The sequence below is a fragment of the Odontomachus brunneus genome, unplaced genomic scaffold (genome assembly GCF_010583005.1).
Source record: "Odontomachus brunneus isolate Ranch 3 - 2012 unplaced genomic scaffold, Obru_v1 Obru_scaffold_100, whole genome shotgun sequence".
In the NCBI taxonomy this organism is placed as follows: Eukaryota; Metazoa; Arthropoda; class Insecta; order Hymenoptera; family Formicidae; genus Odontomachus; species Odontomachus brunneus.
The window spans coordinates 756333-773670 of record NW_022639550.1 but is presented as its reverse complement, the minus strand read 5'-3'; the positions used below and the strand labels follow the sequence as shown (position 1 = coordinate 773670).

The window sequence follows — 17338 nt, the reverse complement described above, 5'->3', positions numbered from 1 at the left end:
TCGACGCTTCCGCAAGATATTCGCTCTCAGTAACATTTTTTAACCATCTATTTTAATAATAAATGTAAGAAGCTTACTTTGAGCGATTCTAACGACGATAACTTAGACACGAGGCTCATCTTCGGCGTGTGGAAGTCACAGAAAATACAAAATGCTTCTTCTAATTCTTCCTATCGCGCCATGTTTGTTTTTAATCGATGCTATGATAGATCTCGAAATATGATATCGATACAACGCGTCGATTACTGCATCGATATATCGACGCCATCGATACGGCGCGCATCGGAAAATGGTGTTTGGGAACTAACCCGAAAGAGCTCCGGGAACCAGTACTGAGAGAGAGAGAGATAAAGAGAGAGATGCGGCACGCGGCAGATATTGAAAACTGCCATAGGTAAAGTTAGAGAGAAGTCTGAGAGCAGCCACCAGCTTGATTTTAGTAGGTAGAGCTAGGCGCTAGAGACGCTTGAGTAGAGACTAGACATTCGGGGATTCCGCGATTATTGAATCATGCTGAAAATGGGTGCGTTCAGCGAACTTAACAGTTGCACAACAGTCATAACAGTTGAGCAATTCGTCAATGTAATTGGTCTAGATTTAGGGATCTAACAATAACAACCAATAATCGCTGATTGCTCACTGAGCGCTTTTTCCGCTGAACGCGCCCATTATACGCCAATATGTGAATGGCGCTTCTCTCTGAAAGATACTTCTCTCTCTGCATCTCTTTTCTTAACAAGTTAACGCAACCGTTCGAATATTCCGCATCTCTCTCTCTTTCTTTCTAATTATTATCGCATTTCTAATTCCCGTTCAATAAATCCGACGATCGTCCGATTCTATTGCTACTTGAGCGAGTCGATGTTATTAGCAAATGTAAATGTCGGCGCGACACGTCGCGACAAGCACCGGCCGGATATACCGCGAGGAGAAACGAGAAGATTACTTACAAATGACATTTTCACAATACGCCCCGGCGATCGCACATCGCTATTTTCGACATTCCCGAGACTTATTAACGCGCGAGACGCACTTTCAACGGATAAAAGATGCGAGAAACGCGGAACGATGTGTGCCCATTGCTGCTGCTTGCCGCGAAAAGTTGAGCATTTTAAGAATAGAGCGATTAAACGTCTGTCTTTTTCTAACTTACTATTATTGTACGGAAGTACAACGGGCACGAATCAGACGCATTTTATCATTTTTATCCACCGTGAAAATGCACCTTATAACGTAGTAAAGACGCACTTTGTTAGATGGCGTCTCGAAAATACGTCTAGCTGTGTCCATTGAAATCAGGTTGGTGGCCGCTCTCATGCTTCTTTCTGGTAAAGTGGTTTCCATTTAAACCATCCGATGTAAATATGTCTTTTCCACAATCGACCTTTCTACGAGACAATATCATTTTCACGATTTGTTGCTATCTCTAGAGCCGAATAACAATAAATCATAAAACCTCTGGATAGCCATGGGCCTCAAACAATATCCCTTCGGGGAGTGAGTGCAACAATGAGGCTCGTGAGTGACCGACAGTTGTCGCTGGTTGTCGCACGATTGCGTTCGCCAGTGTTCGCATTCTCGGCACGGTAAACAAGTCGACGAATTAATTCGCCCCCGCCGCGATTTTTCAGACGGGTCGCCGTAAACGTCGCGAAGGTTACGTGACGACTCGCGATAATAATGCGCGACGTAGCTGCAACGCATAGCAGTCAAGTCGAATGATGACGGGTGATGACGCGCGTCAGCGTACCGGCGGATCGAAATAATGCGAGGTACGTAACATGTATGCGCGATCAATAAATTATTCGGCGCAGGAGAAAATCGCGCTTGAAGCGAGCGTTCGCCGCAACGAGATCACTCGTACGAATTGATCGCTGAACGCGATTCTCGCGCGTCCGCTGCCCGCTGACAATCGGTATTTTGCTCAAGTTTTATCGTTAGAAAATGTGGCGGGAGGCACGTCGTAGGGTGTATCTAAATTTTGACAGAAGTCGATATGGGATTTGATGTATTTACAAGCTTGCGTTCGCACCGCACTGATTGACATCGAACGTGTCTATCTCAGAGTTTCTTACAAGTACGTTGAACGTATCCACACACGATAATTGACTGATAAATTTCGTTCGATTTTTTAAGAGACGACACCCAGGTTATCGAATTGATTAAGATTCATGGAGCACACACTCAACTCGGTTCCATTCCAAAACATAATCTTTACATTAAAGCTTAACACGAGAATTTGAGAATCTTGAAAATTTGAAGAGATATATATTAAAGTGACATTATTCTTTTAATTAAGTAATTGATAAACTATCTTAATTAGATGTGCGTATTCGACAGAATTATAATCTGTATGTGTGTTGTATCATATGCTGTTTGAAGGTAGACAAGTATGAAATAGTAAACATGCCTCATGGCTGGAGGCAGGAGCGACGGGAAGCAAAGTGGAAATTTAGACAAAACGCACCTGTGGCGCTGCCACCGTCGTCTTGATTTCTCTGTAAAACCTGGGCTTCTTTCGAGTGATGGATTCAAGAAGCGAAAGAGTGCGGAGCATCATCGCACTGTTGTCAAAAATGTCAGTCTGTTACAAGACGGCATATTGAGGTGAGACAGGATTATACAACGCTGCATCTTTTTTCTTAACAAGTACTGACATACTTTTGCGTAATGCTCTTTAAGCATAATGAAGTGTATCTACTTAATATAATTAAAATTTTAAGGATGTGTCATGTAAATTAGTAGTATGTTAGTGTGCCACTGTGTAAAATAGTATTGTATAAGAATAAGTACGTAATGTAAATATCTGGTTGATATTTTTCCAAAGATTTTCAAAATTGTACCGTATGTACCTTCCAACTTAATCGACTGTTGCACAATTTTGTCTTTTATATTTTTCATAATTGTATCAATGTGATATCTCTCACAACCTGTTTGATTTGTATAAAAGCAAACCTGATCTCATATACATCTAAAAAGAAAAGAATGCACTAAATCTTAAGGAGTCAATACAAGACTCAAGGGAAATCTTTTATTGTAGAATTTTTACGGATTCCTTGCATTGTGATCTTAATATAATACATGGTTATGAAGTAATACGAACAAACCAGTGTATTATTAGAGCAAGATCGCCACACTTGTACGAAGTTCTCAAGCCTTATTTTGTTTATACTAACAAAACGATCCATTGCATACTTGACAAAGTCGGAATTTTTCGTCAGATTGAAGGCTTCGTAAGGTATTGCTACATCGTTATCACTTGTATAGAGACAGTAATAATTGAGAACACACAAGTACCTCCGTTTGTCACGTTTGTCTGCATGAATTTCCACCCAACACGACTTAGTATTATATTTTTTCAAAGGTGATGCAATTGAATTACAGTTCTTTGCATGTTTTCGGCGTTTATATAAATTATATTTGTAACTGTCAAAACGATTAATTTGCATGTAAAATTGTACATTTTTATGTCCAAATTCTTTATAAAACAAGCAAGGAATATTTGAGATGAACTCCCATTTTTAAAATGGTACTATGCTCTTTTTTCTTTTATGTATGTAATTTTACGTATAAAGATATTATTATCACATTATTTTTGAAATTATATATAAAATAACACACTTTGGAAGAGCAACATAGAGCTGACTATAACAGACCTAGCCTAAATCATTTTTATGTAAAACATTTTTCTTTGTCTTTAAAAAAAGAATTATTTAAGTAACTCATTTTAAGTAATTTATATCCTGCATATTTACAAATATATCATCATTTAGGGCTCTTGGTTACAATAAGATAGTACAATATGTGCAATATGAAAGCAATCTTTGTAATGAATTTTGTGCAATGTGAGATGTTTTATTGATACCCATATATGATGGTGCATTAATAATAAATATTGATTGTACAAATTTGATTGTGATGCACAAAACTTTCTGAGTCATTATAAGCATGCTAAACTCTTTACCATCCGTCAGAAATCAATCTGTTTGTAACTGTGATTACATAGGATTATGTCGGTATTTAATATAGTTACAGGGACCACACAAAAGTCTAAAGTAAATCTTTCTGCAATTATATCAAAATGGGCACATTGCTAAAGATATTTCACATTTATTCAATTTGGTCACCTATTAGTGATCTTATACATCTCTTTATCAATTACAGGCTTCTGTATAGTAATCTGGATTTCACTCGAGAAGAGCAATTGTTGGTGGAAATTATCGTAAACACAAGTTACGAGTGTCATTCTTCAAATGAATCCAATATCAGTATTATATCTCATATTGATGAAAGGTTAGAACTCCAATTGATTAATTGTTTTCTGTTCTATCCAGCATTTGTTCTATATTTGAAGAAATTTAAAAACAAGTAACTTTAATGACTCTAACTCCTAAGGTATTGAAATGAGAGTTAAATTATTTGTTTTATAATTTTGTGTTGTTTGCAGAATATGTGAGAAATGTTTGATGTCGAATTGTGATGAGCATCAGTACCTGCAAGAGACGAAGGAATACATAGCGGATGCAATCACTACTTCGTCGGAAATGGCTGATTCCGGTCTGGAGACAGGTTCGATAAGTCCGCATGAGAATACGACGTCTGAAAATTCCAGTACGGATTTGGAGGTAACACAGACGACGGAGTACACCTCCACTAATGATGACAAATCGCATCAGTTACGCGATGAAGGAGTGTGCAACAAAGAAAGCGACTGTAAAAAGCTTCCAGTAGACAATGAACATTGTGAGTTACTTAACAACGGCAATTATCGCGGGAACGGCAAAACTTGGTTCGAATCAAGCAGCCACAACGTGACGTATTCATCTCTGGAAGCGGAACATCAGTCTGCAGACTCGGAGAATGCTCAAAAAGTGAAATTGAACGTCGAAGAGATCTTGCAGTACGAGAACAGAGTGTTGAGTGAACCGTTCTACGAGTCGGACTGCGGCAGCGACGAGAACGAATCCTTCGAATTTGTCGAGCCTGTCCTCTCGGCGAGCGGCGACTGCGAACAAGCTACCGTCAAGTCTATATCAGATCAGAAAGTGCAGTCTGATGCTGCAGAGTCGGCGAGTAAAACGGCTGAAACAGAATTCAACCGTCCTTGCTCTTCTGACGCGGTTAGTCACAATAATTCCTCCACGAGTGGTTATTATTTCATCGATGCGTCCACTCTAAACGACGAGGTGGTGGACATTGTGCCCAATGTAGCGAAGAATCATTATCAATGTAACAATTACACCAACAATAAACCATCATCACACTTCGCGTTTTTCTCAGATTACTTAACGAACAATAAATCGAATAATGCCGTAGAAGAGTGCAAATTCACGCCGCTCAAAGTACCGACTTTACAAACCGGCCACGAGCGAGTAGCGGAGTTTGAGCGAGAGCTCAAGCTCACCGAGTGTCTGCATCCACTTCCAGAGTCGCGTAAAGTAAAGCGAGCGGATTCCGCATCGGAGGAGAAGGTCGTGGACACAAGCAGACCGGCAGACAAGGAGTCATTAGCTGTAGAGATTAAGGAAAATGACAGTGGGGAAAGCGCGCATCCGTCCCCGTGTCCTGATAACACGGAAATAAGCAACGATCAGGGCGAGAAAACGGAGGAAACGTCGAACAATGTCGAGGCAGGTGCAGGAAACGGGCACGAGAAGGATGCGAATGCGAACGAGGACAGGCGACCATCGCTCATCAGAAGAAATACGTTTGAGCTCGACTCTAACGACGAGAAATTATCTGTTTTGAGACAAGAATACGAGCGACGGCAAGGTAGTCTAGTTTTTCAAAGCTCCATTCCGCAATACTCGGGACATCGCGTGGACGGAGACTCTATTTGTCCTCCCGCACCTTCCGACACCGTAGTTCCTCCGATCACCGAGCCGTCATCGATTACCTACACGTCCAATGTACAGATCGCCACTAATACTCAGTATCCAGTATCATATTTATTGTTAGATAATTGCGAGTACGAGATCGATCGGACGCAAAAGCGAGAGAGCTATCTGCAAGACAGTCTCAACAAGTCATCCATAGTGTACCCTGTGACCAAGAGTGCCAGCGATAAGTCCATTCTGGACTGTGGCATGGATTCGGACGACGCGTCCAACCGTTGTAGCAGTAGCTTACCGGTTACCTTAGACTCTATCTTGGAGAAGGATATTAATCAGGTGGAGTCTATGAAGAGAAGCAAACGCGACGAGGCTACTCCGATCATCTCTGGTGGCGTCAGCACGTCGGATTACTCCAAACCGACGGATAGTCCTACCGTGCGCCGCAAGACGGAGTCTACGCCGATCGTGTCGGGTGGTTCGGTGATCATGAACAAGCCTGAAATCAAAGCGAAACCCGCTAGAATGTCTTCCTCCATGACTGCCTGGGTGGTTGACATGAGCGACTGCAATAAAGGCGATACTAAATGTCGCGGCAACTCGCGGAACATGTCGCAGAGCTTCTCGACTTCCGAGTGTGTGAAGAAACCCACGCGAAAATCCAATAATAATGACAAACATCACTGTAGTTTAGGATTCTTCGTCAATCTGAAGAACGTGCACGATGTCGAGCCAGTCGAACGCGATCATTCGGTTGAAAGGAAGAAGGAACAAACTAATAACGGTAACAAGTCCGATAGTACTAGTAGCAAGCCCTACTGTGAATTTTACGTGGATATCTCTGACGGAAGTAACGATGTTAAAGTTAAGCCACCCGAGAAGCAAGACGTGCGCGTGAAAAACGATACTTCCAATGAAGGTGAAAAGAAAAATATCTTCTCGATGTTCATCGATTTAAACGAAACAAGCGAGACGAGCAGCGGTGACATCGTGGCTCCAACGCACAAGCGAAGCTTCTCGACGATTTCCAATAAAGCGGACACCAGCAGAACAGATGACAGTAGCTCCAGGGATAATAGCAGTGCTACTGGAGACAATCAGTCACCGCAGGAGCAAAAGAAAGAGAAAGTTAAGCCCAGCCCAGTCTTCATGTTTATCGAGTCTGATTCTCCCGTAGTGAGAAGGCGGACGCTGTCCACATCGCGTCCGACGTTCAAACGACACTCGTGGAACGTGGACAAGACGCAGCCGGCGAGCAACAGCAATGGTTGCGTGGCAAAGGAGCTCATGTTTAGAAGAGAGCATAAACGCGCTCACAGCATATCTATAGATAATCGCGGTGACTCAAGCCGATCTCAAGCGAAGACAAGCTCGTCCAGTCACTCATTGAGCGATGCTGCCAAAGCGGAATCTTACAACCATAAGAATCCCAAAACTTTGTTGCAGGAGCGTGAGCATAACTCCAACAACATGGACACGTCGTCCGAGGACGTGTTTGAATTTGATGTAAGGGACACGCCGCCTAACTCTCACGTGGAAATAGAGAGCGAGGAGCTTCGTGTCAGTGTCGCGAATCGTCGCGAGTACAAGGAGATAATCTCCGGCCAAACGGAAAACCTGGAACTCAGCGAGGCGAAAGCGTACGACGATGAGTTTTCGGAAACATCTGCTTGGGAGAAGACATGCACGGAGAGCACGGAGGGACAGACGCGTAAAAGCGAAACGTTCGATATCAGTAGTGGTAGCGGGCCCTCCCCCGACAGTGACAATCACGAGTACGAGTTGACCGACTTATTGAACGGCGAAGTTCCAGTTGTCAGCGATAGATCGCAAATAGTTACCACAGGAAGCAGCAATAAGATATCGGAGACTCGCAAGTCGTTGAACGAGACTATTAAAAAAATCGAGAGTGAATTAAAAGAGCCAGACTACAGTAACGAAGGAGCACAGACGTACGACTGCCGACCGTCGAAGAAGGACGAGAAAATGCTTGGTCGTAATTCCAAGAGCTTGCACTTAGATACCGATAAAACGTCAAGTTCTAGCTTTGTGCGTTTATCGGATTTGGATAAAACGCCAGTTGTAAATCCAGCCTCGGATGTGTTGACCTTGAAGGATGATAGAAGTACATATCGTATGAGTAACAGTATCCCGGAGACATCGTGGATAGAGAGCAAGTTAGCAATGACAAGAAACAGCGGTCCAGTCAGACCGGTGTCTAGGAAACTTGCTTCTGTTATGAGCACGTCCCTTCCGTCGAAACAGAAGTCTCCATTGGAAGATTTGACCGGTGACTGCGAAGGAGAAGGAATTATTTCAGAATCCGATCTTAGCAGTATGCAAAGTAGTATGGGACGTTCTGGAGCGGGTACGTATGGAGATACACTAAGATCTGTCGTAGTAAAATTATCGATAGGATAAAATGGCTCGTTATATTAGAGAAACTTAAGTAATTTCCTTTTCTTTTTAGTCTGAACTGTATCTCAGTTTATATATGTATAGAATAAAAAATTTGATTGACAAACTTTATGGAAACATAGAAGGCATCAAAACAAACATTTTTGTGTTAATAACACTTTTTGTGATGATGTTTTGTTTTCGTATTGTATTTCGTATTACATGCTAAATCTCAATTTAGCGTTCGCTAGTACAGAAATCTTTATCATAAAAACTTTATGTCTTCTATACATCCACAAAGTATATTGGTGTTATAATTATTTTAACACTATATTTTTTTAAACATTTAGAAGGCAGCACAGAGGAGACTGAAACATCAAGTATAGCTGGCGCAAAGCCATATAATAGATTGGGCGAGGATTTATTAAGGATGTTCCTGGAAGAAATCAACCCTGATGTTACGATAGACGTAGCCGGTCGGCATATAAGAGCACACAAATGTATACTGAGTTCTCGTTGCCAATACTTTGCTGCGATCCTGAGCGGTGGATGGATTGAGAGTGCAGGCAATGTTATTTCTCTACAAGGGTACATGTTAACAATACTTGTAACACGTCTCAGAAAGTCGTATATTCTTGGTAGATGCATTGTTCAAAAAAAGTTTGAGAAATTTTTAATTTATCAAAAGTATTGTATTGTACTGTATTTTTTACATCAGTAACTTATAAATCTGCTTATAACTTTATTTCAGATATTCCTATAATGCAGTTCATTTTGCATTATGTCATATCTACAGCGGAGAAAGTAATATACCAGATTCTATAAGTATCGTTGAACTGGCGACGTTGGCTGATATGTTGTGTTTGGAAGGTCTCAAAGAAGTTATAGAATACACACTTAAACTTAAATACTGTCATTTATTTCACAAGGTAATATTATATTTGCATCTCTTTAGTAATTCAATGAACAGATAAAGTTCGTTTTATCCCTAATATTAAATTATTATATTCTTAGATATCTATATATTCGAAAAAGTTCAAAGTTGCAATGTTACTGTCATCTTTCAGCCTTGCCAGATATGTGCTGTTGGAGTTTTGGAGTGTATGCCATTAGCAGCAGCATATGGTTTGGATGAAGTGTATCGAAAATCATTGAGATGGGTTACAAAGCATTTTGTACGAATATGGCCATGCAAGGCGTTCGCAACTCTTCCGAGAGAACTCATGGAGAAGTGTTATCGTCAACATATAGTACATATGGTATGCACATAAAAATATAATATTAACTATCATGTACTTAAGTGTACATGTGCGAATTACGTTGAATATTTTTCTCGATAAAAAGTTATCACGAATTTTCGCATACTGTCTGGCGTAAAAAATATTTCTATGAAAATGTGAAAATCCACCGATTAGTTAAATATATGTTGAGAGTAAAATTTGCACGTGATATTAAATTCACCTTTGTTACAAATAGATAAGTTCCCAGCATTTTGTTAATTGTAATTTTTTTGTTTACTTAGTCCACCGACAATGTACTTCAAATTATGATGGACTGCGATAAATTATTGGCCACTTTACCCAATGTGCGATGGGCAGAGCCAGTCTTTCGGCTAGTGTCGAGACTACTAGAGAAGTCAGTGAAATTCCTGTCAGAGAATTTTGTGGGAGTTTTGGGAAATGAAAATTTCCAGTCACTCGGTCGCGAATTGACGTGGAACATTAGCCGCTTAGAGGATAATTTTCTAGCAGCCGTTGAACAGTTACCGCCCGAACAAGCGTGTAAGAGTTATTCAAAATTGAACAAAATGTTACTTGCGTCGCAAACAGACGATCTTCAAGATAGGATCAAGTGGGGACCGTTGTTCGTCGATTTCCTGCACAAGCTCCAAGGTCGCGTAGAGAAATGTCTGGTGCGCGACGCAGCACATGCCGCTAGGACTACTACGTGGCTGAAAATGGACTTGGAGCTTCGCAGAAGAATACAAGAGTTGGCCTGTATCGTGATCTTGCCCAATGAGACTTCGAAACGCCAATCTAAACCTTTGAATTTCTCGAAAGCAAGTGTTATATTCTTTAAGAAGTATTATTTTTCTTTTTTAATATATGTGGAGTTGAAAATCAATGTAAATTTACTGAAATTGCTTAAATCTTCAATGCTTTTTTGCTTATCCGCAAAATTTTTCTCTAATAAAATTATATTATGTTTGTTTTTCTACATTCAAAGGAATCTCGTGCACCGCCTAGTCGCTCGACGATAAGTCGCAGTTTAGATTTAAAACGCTTCAAAATGGCAATCTCAGAGCACAATGACAAAACTATAAAGCAAACACCACCACCACCACCACCGGCTAACAAACAAATAAAGAAGGTCCTATGTAAACCAAAAACTGATCCACTTGAACGTAAAATGCAAGAGGATAAGCAAATTACCAACGAAACCATTAGACCAAAATCTTGGCCCAACAAGATGGAGGTAAGTTTTGCAATTTTTAAAATACATACTTAAAATATACACTACGTCCAGAAGTTTGTGTGAAATAAAAGATCGTTTGTAAATATTATGAAACCAACCGGTTATAATGAATGTTTATTGACATTGGCGACTATTTTAAGTCAGAACATCAACTCTTTGTGCCTATGTCTAATAAATTCTTGCTATTATCTATTATCTATTGCGGTTGAACACTTTGTTTTAGTCACGATCGAATCACAGAAATATGATGTTTACCCTCAATTCCGATATCTAACTATTGTATTCTAATTAAATAGGATCTTAATAGTTGCATTCAAGCATTCATAGACGCAAGTTATAATTTCTGAGTTCAGTGCACGTTAAAATTATTAGTCGGTTGATTTAACTGAATTTTTTTATTTAATATAATGTAATTATAGGCACAGAAAGTTGGAGTTCTAACCTAAAGTAGATAGTAGTCGTCAATGTCAATAAACATTCATTATAACTAGTTACTTTCATAATATTTACAAACGATCTTTTATTTCATATAAAAATATGACTGCTTCCAAACTTCTGGACGGTAGTGTATTAGATATCGTTTTGAGATAATTTTTACCATGATAAAACTTTTGAGATTAGTGTAAACAATTACAGGTAAAATCCAGATATTTGGAACCGAGAAACAAATCAGTTCCGAAAGAGAGTGCACCAACGACGCATCACGATAAGATCAATGTGCAACAACGACGTAAGATTATGATCTCGTCATCGGACTCATCGCGCACTTCCAGTCCAGCGATGAAACGTGCATCCGACAAAAAACCACTGGCTAAAATAAAGTTACCGGTGAAGAAAGACGTAAAGGCCCTTTCGTCGGATAGTTTAACGGAAGCAAATGCGAGTCGAACCAGTAATAAGAGAGACTTGATCAGTAAGAGTTGCGGCATCACGAGACCCGAGTCCCCTTCTTTCAAACAGAAAGGCACCGATATAGGTTTATCGGTGGATTCTTTGGAGACTAAAAGTAAGCCGATAACCACTAAGAAGAAGGTTAGCAAAATGGACACATCTATGTCCACCGATAGTCTTATGACAGAAATAACGGCGACTCCAAAGTCCAATGTGTCTAATAAACTATCACCTACGTTGACGAAAATCGCGGGCAAGACGCAGGCTTACGATAGGTAAGATAGAAGATATAGGATTTGTACTTATCACTTCTCGCACGCAGGATGATAAAGACTGAGCGCAGACTTATATTAGTCTTGTTAATTTTACTTGTTGATTTGCAAATGATAGGACGAAGAAAAATTCGCCACCAACGCAGCAAAGAAGTCCATTAACAATTACCAAAAGGACACCGAGATCGCTGGAAAGTTCTACTGCTGCCAGTCGTAGTAGAGCCGCCGCTGTCAACGCATATCACGGTTCACCGAGTTTGCGGAGGAGCTTGCTAGATGCTGCGAGGACGCCAGACGTTCCTAGCAAACCAATTAACACGATGACGCCTTTTAGGGCGCGGCAGATCGCGCAGTCGAACGTTCTTCCTAATACGAGAAGAGAGAGAAAGGAGACGCAGAATTCACAGAGTTCTGATAGTCCCAGCAAGAAATCTTCTCCAAAGTCCAGCGTTGCCAATAAGACAAACAAATCAACGGTTGCCAGTAAGAGAACCGTTAACGGTAAGATCGATGACAAGATGAAAAAATGCCATAATGGAGAGACGCAGAAGCAACCTACAGTAGGTTCGAGATCAGGTACATTTCTCAAAGATGAACCTACGATACTTAAGAAGGTAGACATTAAGTCATCGCAAATTAATACTTAATGCTATTAACAGCTGAATAATTGAATTGGGATTGGATGCACATTGTTGACGGGATATTTCTACTATCTATCCTCGTACTGGAAAGTATCGCATACCATAACAAAAATCTGTTGTTTATGAGAAATTGGATTAAATATATTATCAATTAGATGATTTCACTAACATGAAGTTATTATATTAAACTTTGTAAGGTATTAAGAGAAATTTTCTTGCATCGTATATTATGTTTATATATATAACTTCAATGTATAATTTGTTTTTTATTACAAAAGTTTGTACATGATTACCTGTATGTTAACAATCTTTCGCCATCAGTGTTTGGTAACTTTTGTATTTTTGCATTCCCGTGGTTTAATATATTCTCATTTACTACATGTTTAATGAATTTAACATACGTCGACAATATGCATTAAGTTTCTTTTTTATATATACTTAATGAATGCTGATTGTGTGATGGAGGACTGTCGCTAGTAACTGCGAACGTGATAATTCCAATTGGGGAATCGTATTACATGTAAGATAGAAATGTAATTCTAATTTAAAGATGCTTGTGGGATTATCGTTAAAGAAATATGGTCGAGCTGCATTTACTAGTTAATTAGGAAATGTGCTATGATTATCTTTCGTGACGCTAAAAACGGCAATTCAAATGATAGAACAGTCTTAACAACTTTTGAGTAAACAAATTTTTCATACTTCCTACTCATTTAATGATATAATAATGCAAGTCATAAAATTTCATCGATGAATAATCAAATATAGAGATTATTTTCGAAAAGAATGTACGTTACTATCAAGTCTTTGTTCTTTGTATATAATCCGCACTCGATCGTTAAAAGATCGAAAAAATTCATTATTTGTTTTCAAGAAATTAAAATTTTTTAATTTAATCTTTTTAGGAGTCTCTTACTTTGGAACGTTTTTTTAAATATAATTTTACTGGTTTTTGCATTGTACTATTTTTGAATCAAATGATTGTTTATTTAATTTTTGTATTTTTACGTACACACAGACAGTTGGATCATGAAATTCTCAAAATCTATATTAAATATCTATTTTATTCCAACTGTGCACAAAATAAAAACAAGCGCAGTAAAGGATTAATAAATTAATTGGTATGAAAATATGAAGTTATATGGCGATACTGCATAGTAATTCTACAAAAAATTCTCAAGGAACAGTTTAGACAAGAACAAAGATTTGCGTGTATGAGGAATCAAGTTGTACTTTTCTTGGATTACTCTGTATACTGCACAATTAGAATATATGTGAAAAAGTACGATCTTTGATTATGGACGGATATGTGCTTAAACAAAAAGATCTTTGACTACATATATGCATTAATGTCTTGTAGTACTGCACATGCAGCATCTCGTAGTTTATAGATAAAAAAAAAGATGACCAATTACGCGATTTGTTTAGACAGTTCTTCCTTTGTATCACATATATACGCCATATCACTCCGAATTATAATAATCCGATATCAATTTCATTAGATGCTGTTCAGTTATTATTAATTGATGTTGCCATTTTATGAACTAATTCTGAACGTAAGTAGGAAAACTGCAATTTTTGTCGCTTGCAGTCGTTTATCAATGAATTGTGTATACACGTAACCGATGTATTTATTTATTAAATTTCTATCTCTATTTTGCAATGTACATTTCTATGCAATATTTATATCTAGTCATTTATATATATATTTTAAATATTTACTTTTGTGTAATGTTAACAAATATATCAATATAATGTTAAATGTTTGTGTGATTTCAAATTTACCATTTACTTCTCAACAAAATATTTAGTTACTTTAAATAAAATATATTCATTATGAATTTAATATATACATGAGAGAATGATTTCATATTATATATATATAAAAAATAATTTATTTACATTACAAGTTAAATTTATAGTAAGTTAATACACATAATTATAAAAGAAAATGAACAGAAAATCAAACATCTAATAATGTCCCTCTTGGTCTTGCACGTTTTGAATCTGTTTCAGAGGATGGCATAGTTTTCCGCTTATTCATACCTTTCCTCTCCAATTGTTTCTCTATGATGCGTGCATTGTTTGCATATGAATCAGCAACTTCTCTCTGAAATTAGTTACAAACATAAAAATTATTGAAAAAATAAGATAACAGATACATGTAAAATTACCCAAGTCCAAATAAAATATAATAATTAGAAGATATTATTCTACTTATAAAAAATAAATTATTAATTAAAAAAATACTGTATATAAATTTTGTTTTGCTTGTTATATATAATATTATATAGTCAACTTACAGCTTCAATTTCATCCTCTTCCTCATCAATTGTAGATACAGTGACTGAACTGAACTTTCCCATATTCTTAGTATGTTTTGTGACCATTATCTTTTTAGGTTTTTCAATGGCTACTTGATTATAAATATCTGTCATAGGACCTTCTCCAGAACTTTTTATCACTGAACCTTTAACTATAAATACTATATTTGCTGCTGGATCGTGCTTGTAGTACAGTAATAGACCACATCTGTCAGGATATAAAACTATTAGATATTTATTCCACAGATGATTGAGATAATTAAGAAAGACTATAAGTATATATACTATTTAAAGTACAATATACTAATAAAAATAAATTCGTACTTTTTACACTTCTGTCTATATTGTTTCTCGATCCCCTCTGGACGCTTAAGAAATACAAGTTCATCTCGTTCTGAAGTCATTTTATGGGCATGTTTACTGCCATCGATAACTCTTGCACCATCCTTCTTTCGTAGTGGTAATTTCTCAATAGCACAATCTACAAGATTTATAAAATTTATAAACATGCAACTATTTCGTTGTTCTCTAACAGCAAAAGCGATATTAAATACATATAATTGTATTTTATGCATTTTATATTTTCTAAATGTATAAACAATACTAACCTAAAATGAGTGTCATCTGTCCACATAGACAATAATATATATGCAATGGCTTTTCCTCGCTGTATTCTTCCTGATCTTTTGTATCAGAGCATATAATGCTCCTTGATACAACTTTCGGCATAATTTATGTAATAGTTTATTTAATATGCTGACTTTAATCAAACAAATCGCACACACTGTTGATCGATCACGTAGTGCTGCTAGTTAGACTCTTTTCCGTTAGGTGACGCCAAATTGTTAGACAACGTAATAGTTCTACTAGAAGAACGATAGATGGCGTCAGGTAGGTTATTAACTGGATTTTACCCGCTTTAATCGACCATTTTGTCTTAATTCTATAAGGAGCTCTCCTCGACTTTCTCGATAAATCGAGGCTACGTGAGAATATATCATTTTTCTTATATATCTACATTAGTCGTAAAAGATTAATTTGTCTAGAAAACGAAAACATTATCTTTTAGTAATGACTCTCAGGCAAATAGACTTAAAACACTATCACAATAACATTCACATAGAAATGCTTGCGTGATATCTTTGCACTTTATTAATTAGCGAAGAGACAAACATTGCTTACGTACAGGAGTATAATTTATATGGTGCGCTTTTAATAAATAATATATATATAATTTACGAGGTATATATATATATATATATATTTCTATGTGTGTGCGTAGAGTATAACGAAATTCTATAAAACACTAGTGAGAGAGAGGGGGGAGGAAGATTCGTTCCGAATATTAATTTCAAGGAAACGTGATAATATGCACTCTTATTATTTATACGCATCGCTAATCTTATACGAGAGCATATTCGCAAGCTACTTATAAGATACACTTCGTCAATCATGTTTGTTGCGTGTAAATCGTTCTCGTCTGGCAAACATTCGCGCGATGTTAAAAGTAGCGCCAATTCATCATGGCAATCATGTTGGTATGCGAAATATCGGAGTCCGAAAGCAAATAAGTATAACGATAGACGACAAAGAATAACGATAGTTATCGAACTCTATACAGGGAATAGATAGATCCGGTATTTAGAAGAATTTGTTCAAGTGTCTGATACGGTCCGCTTTCATCTGAGGATGGATCGCCAAGCCACACGCATCTCATCAAATAAGGTTAGAAATCTTATTATCTAGCTGCGTGCCTTCAGCGTAGGTTTACAATGTGCTCTTTGCTTCCCGTTTCTTATTCTCTATCTCTTTTTGGCTTAAGGTTTGAATCAGAAACAAATAAAGGGAAAAAAACGAAAAGCAAAGAGCACATTGTAGATCTGGGCTAAACTTTCAACCAAAGAGAGAGAGAGAGAGAGAGAGAGAACAAGAGATGGGAAGCAAAGATTATATTGTAAATCGGACTATACGACGCATGGAAATCGATATTTAATCAGAATTGAGAATCAAATGTTCTATTTTTATGCAGATATTTCCCTGTCTTAAATAAAGTATCTCGCGTATCGTATCTCTTGACGTATCGTTTCGCCCTTTTCTGTCTAATCTAAATACCAGGTGTAGAAGTATGAAACCGGAATTCTTTTATACAAATAAGACGTCTGTTGTTCGAAAGTGATAAATAATACTTTATTCAAAATAATTTCCACTGTTTTGAACACATTTTTCCCACCTCTCTGGCAGTTTATGAATGCCGTGCCAAAAAAACTTTTCATCTTTTGAAGCGAACCAGTTATCTAGCCATTTTTCCACATTTTCATACGAATCGAAGCGTTGGTTAGCGAGAGCGTGTCCTAGCGATGCGAACAGGTGATAATCGGACGGAGCCAAGTCTGGAGAATAAGCCGCATGCGGTAGTAATTCCCAACTGAACGACTCGATCGTTTCCTTGACCCGTTTTGCTGTATGTGATGGGGCATTATCATGGAGCAAAATGACATTGTGTTGCC

At 37.8% G+C, this 17338-nt stretch overlaps 3 protein-coding genes and 1 long non-coding RNA gene across 17 annotated transcripts in view; 2 read left to right on the top strand and 2 right to left on the bottom strand.

Annotated features, from left to right (window-relative positions):
- The first annotated feature begins 1323 nt into the window (after window positions 1-1323).
- Window positions 1324-14174, top strand: LOC116848765. 8 transcript variants are annotated; one of them, XM_032825205.1, is made up of 12 exons: window positions 1324-1772; window positions 2387-2607; window positions 3041-3238; window positions 4165-4293; window positions 4448-8199; window positions 8579-8816; window positions 8980-9157; window positions 9296-9487; window positions 9751-10287; window positions 10455-10703; window positions 11325-11869; window positions 11985-14174. In XM_032825205.1, exons 2-12 carry the CDS (start codon window positions 2414-2416, stop codon window positions 12511-12513), a joined length of 6741 nt encoding a protein of 2246 aa, XP_032681096.1. In that variant the 5' UTR covers window positions 1324-1772; window positions 2387-2413; the 3' UTR covers window positions 12514-14174. The 8 variants fall into 8 exon arrangements, with proteins under 8 accessions (XP_032681096.1, XP_032681099.1, XP_032681094.1 ...); XM_032825208.1 differs by having other exon boundaries at window positions 1325-1772; window positions 2383-2607; window positions 11340-11869; XM_032825203.1 differs by having other exon boundaries at window positions 1325-1772; window positions 2383-2607.
- Window positions 14175-14384: 210 nt separating this feature from the next.
- Window positions 14385-15665, bottom strand: LOC116848766 (UPF0428 protein CXorf56 homolog). The gene is made up of 4 exons (XM_032825211.1): window positions 15440-15665; window positions 15156-15312; window positions 14811-15039; window positions 14385-14617 (listed from the first exon to the last, which is right to left on the bottom strand). Exons 1-4 carry the CDS (start codon window positions 15558-15560, stop codon window positions 14471-14473), a joined length of 654 nt encoding a protein of 217 aa, XP_032681102.1. The 5' UTR covers window positions 15561-15665; the 3' UTR covers window positions 14385-14470.
- A 295-nt stretch (window positions 15666-15960) lies between these two features.
- Window positions 15961-17338, bottom strand: part of LOC116848756 (protein Wnt-7b-like) — a 64347-nt gene continuing 62969 nt past the window's right edge. For all 6 annotated transcript variants that reach the window (XM_032825193.1, XM_032825189.1, XM_032825190.1 and 3 more), the window contains one exon: window positions 15961-16942. The gene's annotated coding sequence lies outside the window, so the exon portion shown is untranslated. The remainder of the gene's footprint in view (window positions 16943-17338) is intronic.
- Window positions 16409-17338, top strand: part of LOC116848757 — an 11165-nt gene continuing 10235 nt past the window's right edge. The window contains exon 1 of one of the 2 annotated variants that reach the window (XR_004379012.1): window positions 16409-16556. This is a non-coding gene — a long non-coding RNA (uncharacterized LOC116848757). The remainder of the gene's footprint in view (window positions 16557-17338) is intronic. The other variant, XR_004379013.1, reaches the window with a different exon arrangement.

Coding starts and splice junctions, on each gene's coding strand:
- LOC116848765 (XM_032825205.1), top strand. CDS start 2,414: ATGGCTGGAGGCAGGAGCGACGGGAAGCAAAGTGGAAATTTAGACAAA. Junction 10,288..10,454: donor AACCTTTGAATTTCTCGAAA/GCAAGTGTTATA, acceptor CTACATTCAAAG/GAATCTCGTGCACCGCCTAG. Junction 10,704..11,324: donor CTTGGCCCAACAAGATGGAG/GTAAGTTTTGCA, acceptor TTTTGAGATTAG/TGTAAACAATTACAGGTAAA.
- LOC116848766 (XM_032825211.1), bottom strand. CDS start 15,560: ATGCCGAAAGTTGTATCAAGGAGCATTATATGCTCTGATACAAAAGAT. Junction 15,040..15,155: donor TATAGACAGAAGTGTAAAAA/GTACGAATTTAT, acceptor ATATCCTGACAG/ATGTGGTCTATTACTGTACT. Junction 14,618..14,810: donor AAGAGGATGAAATTGAAGCT/GTAAGTTGACTA, acceptor AACTAATTTCAG/AGAGAAGTTGCTGATTCATA.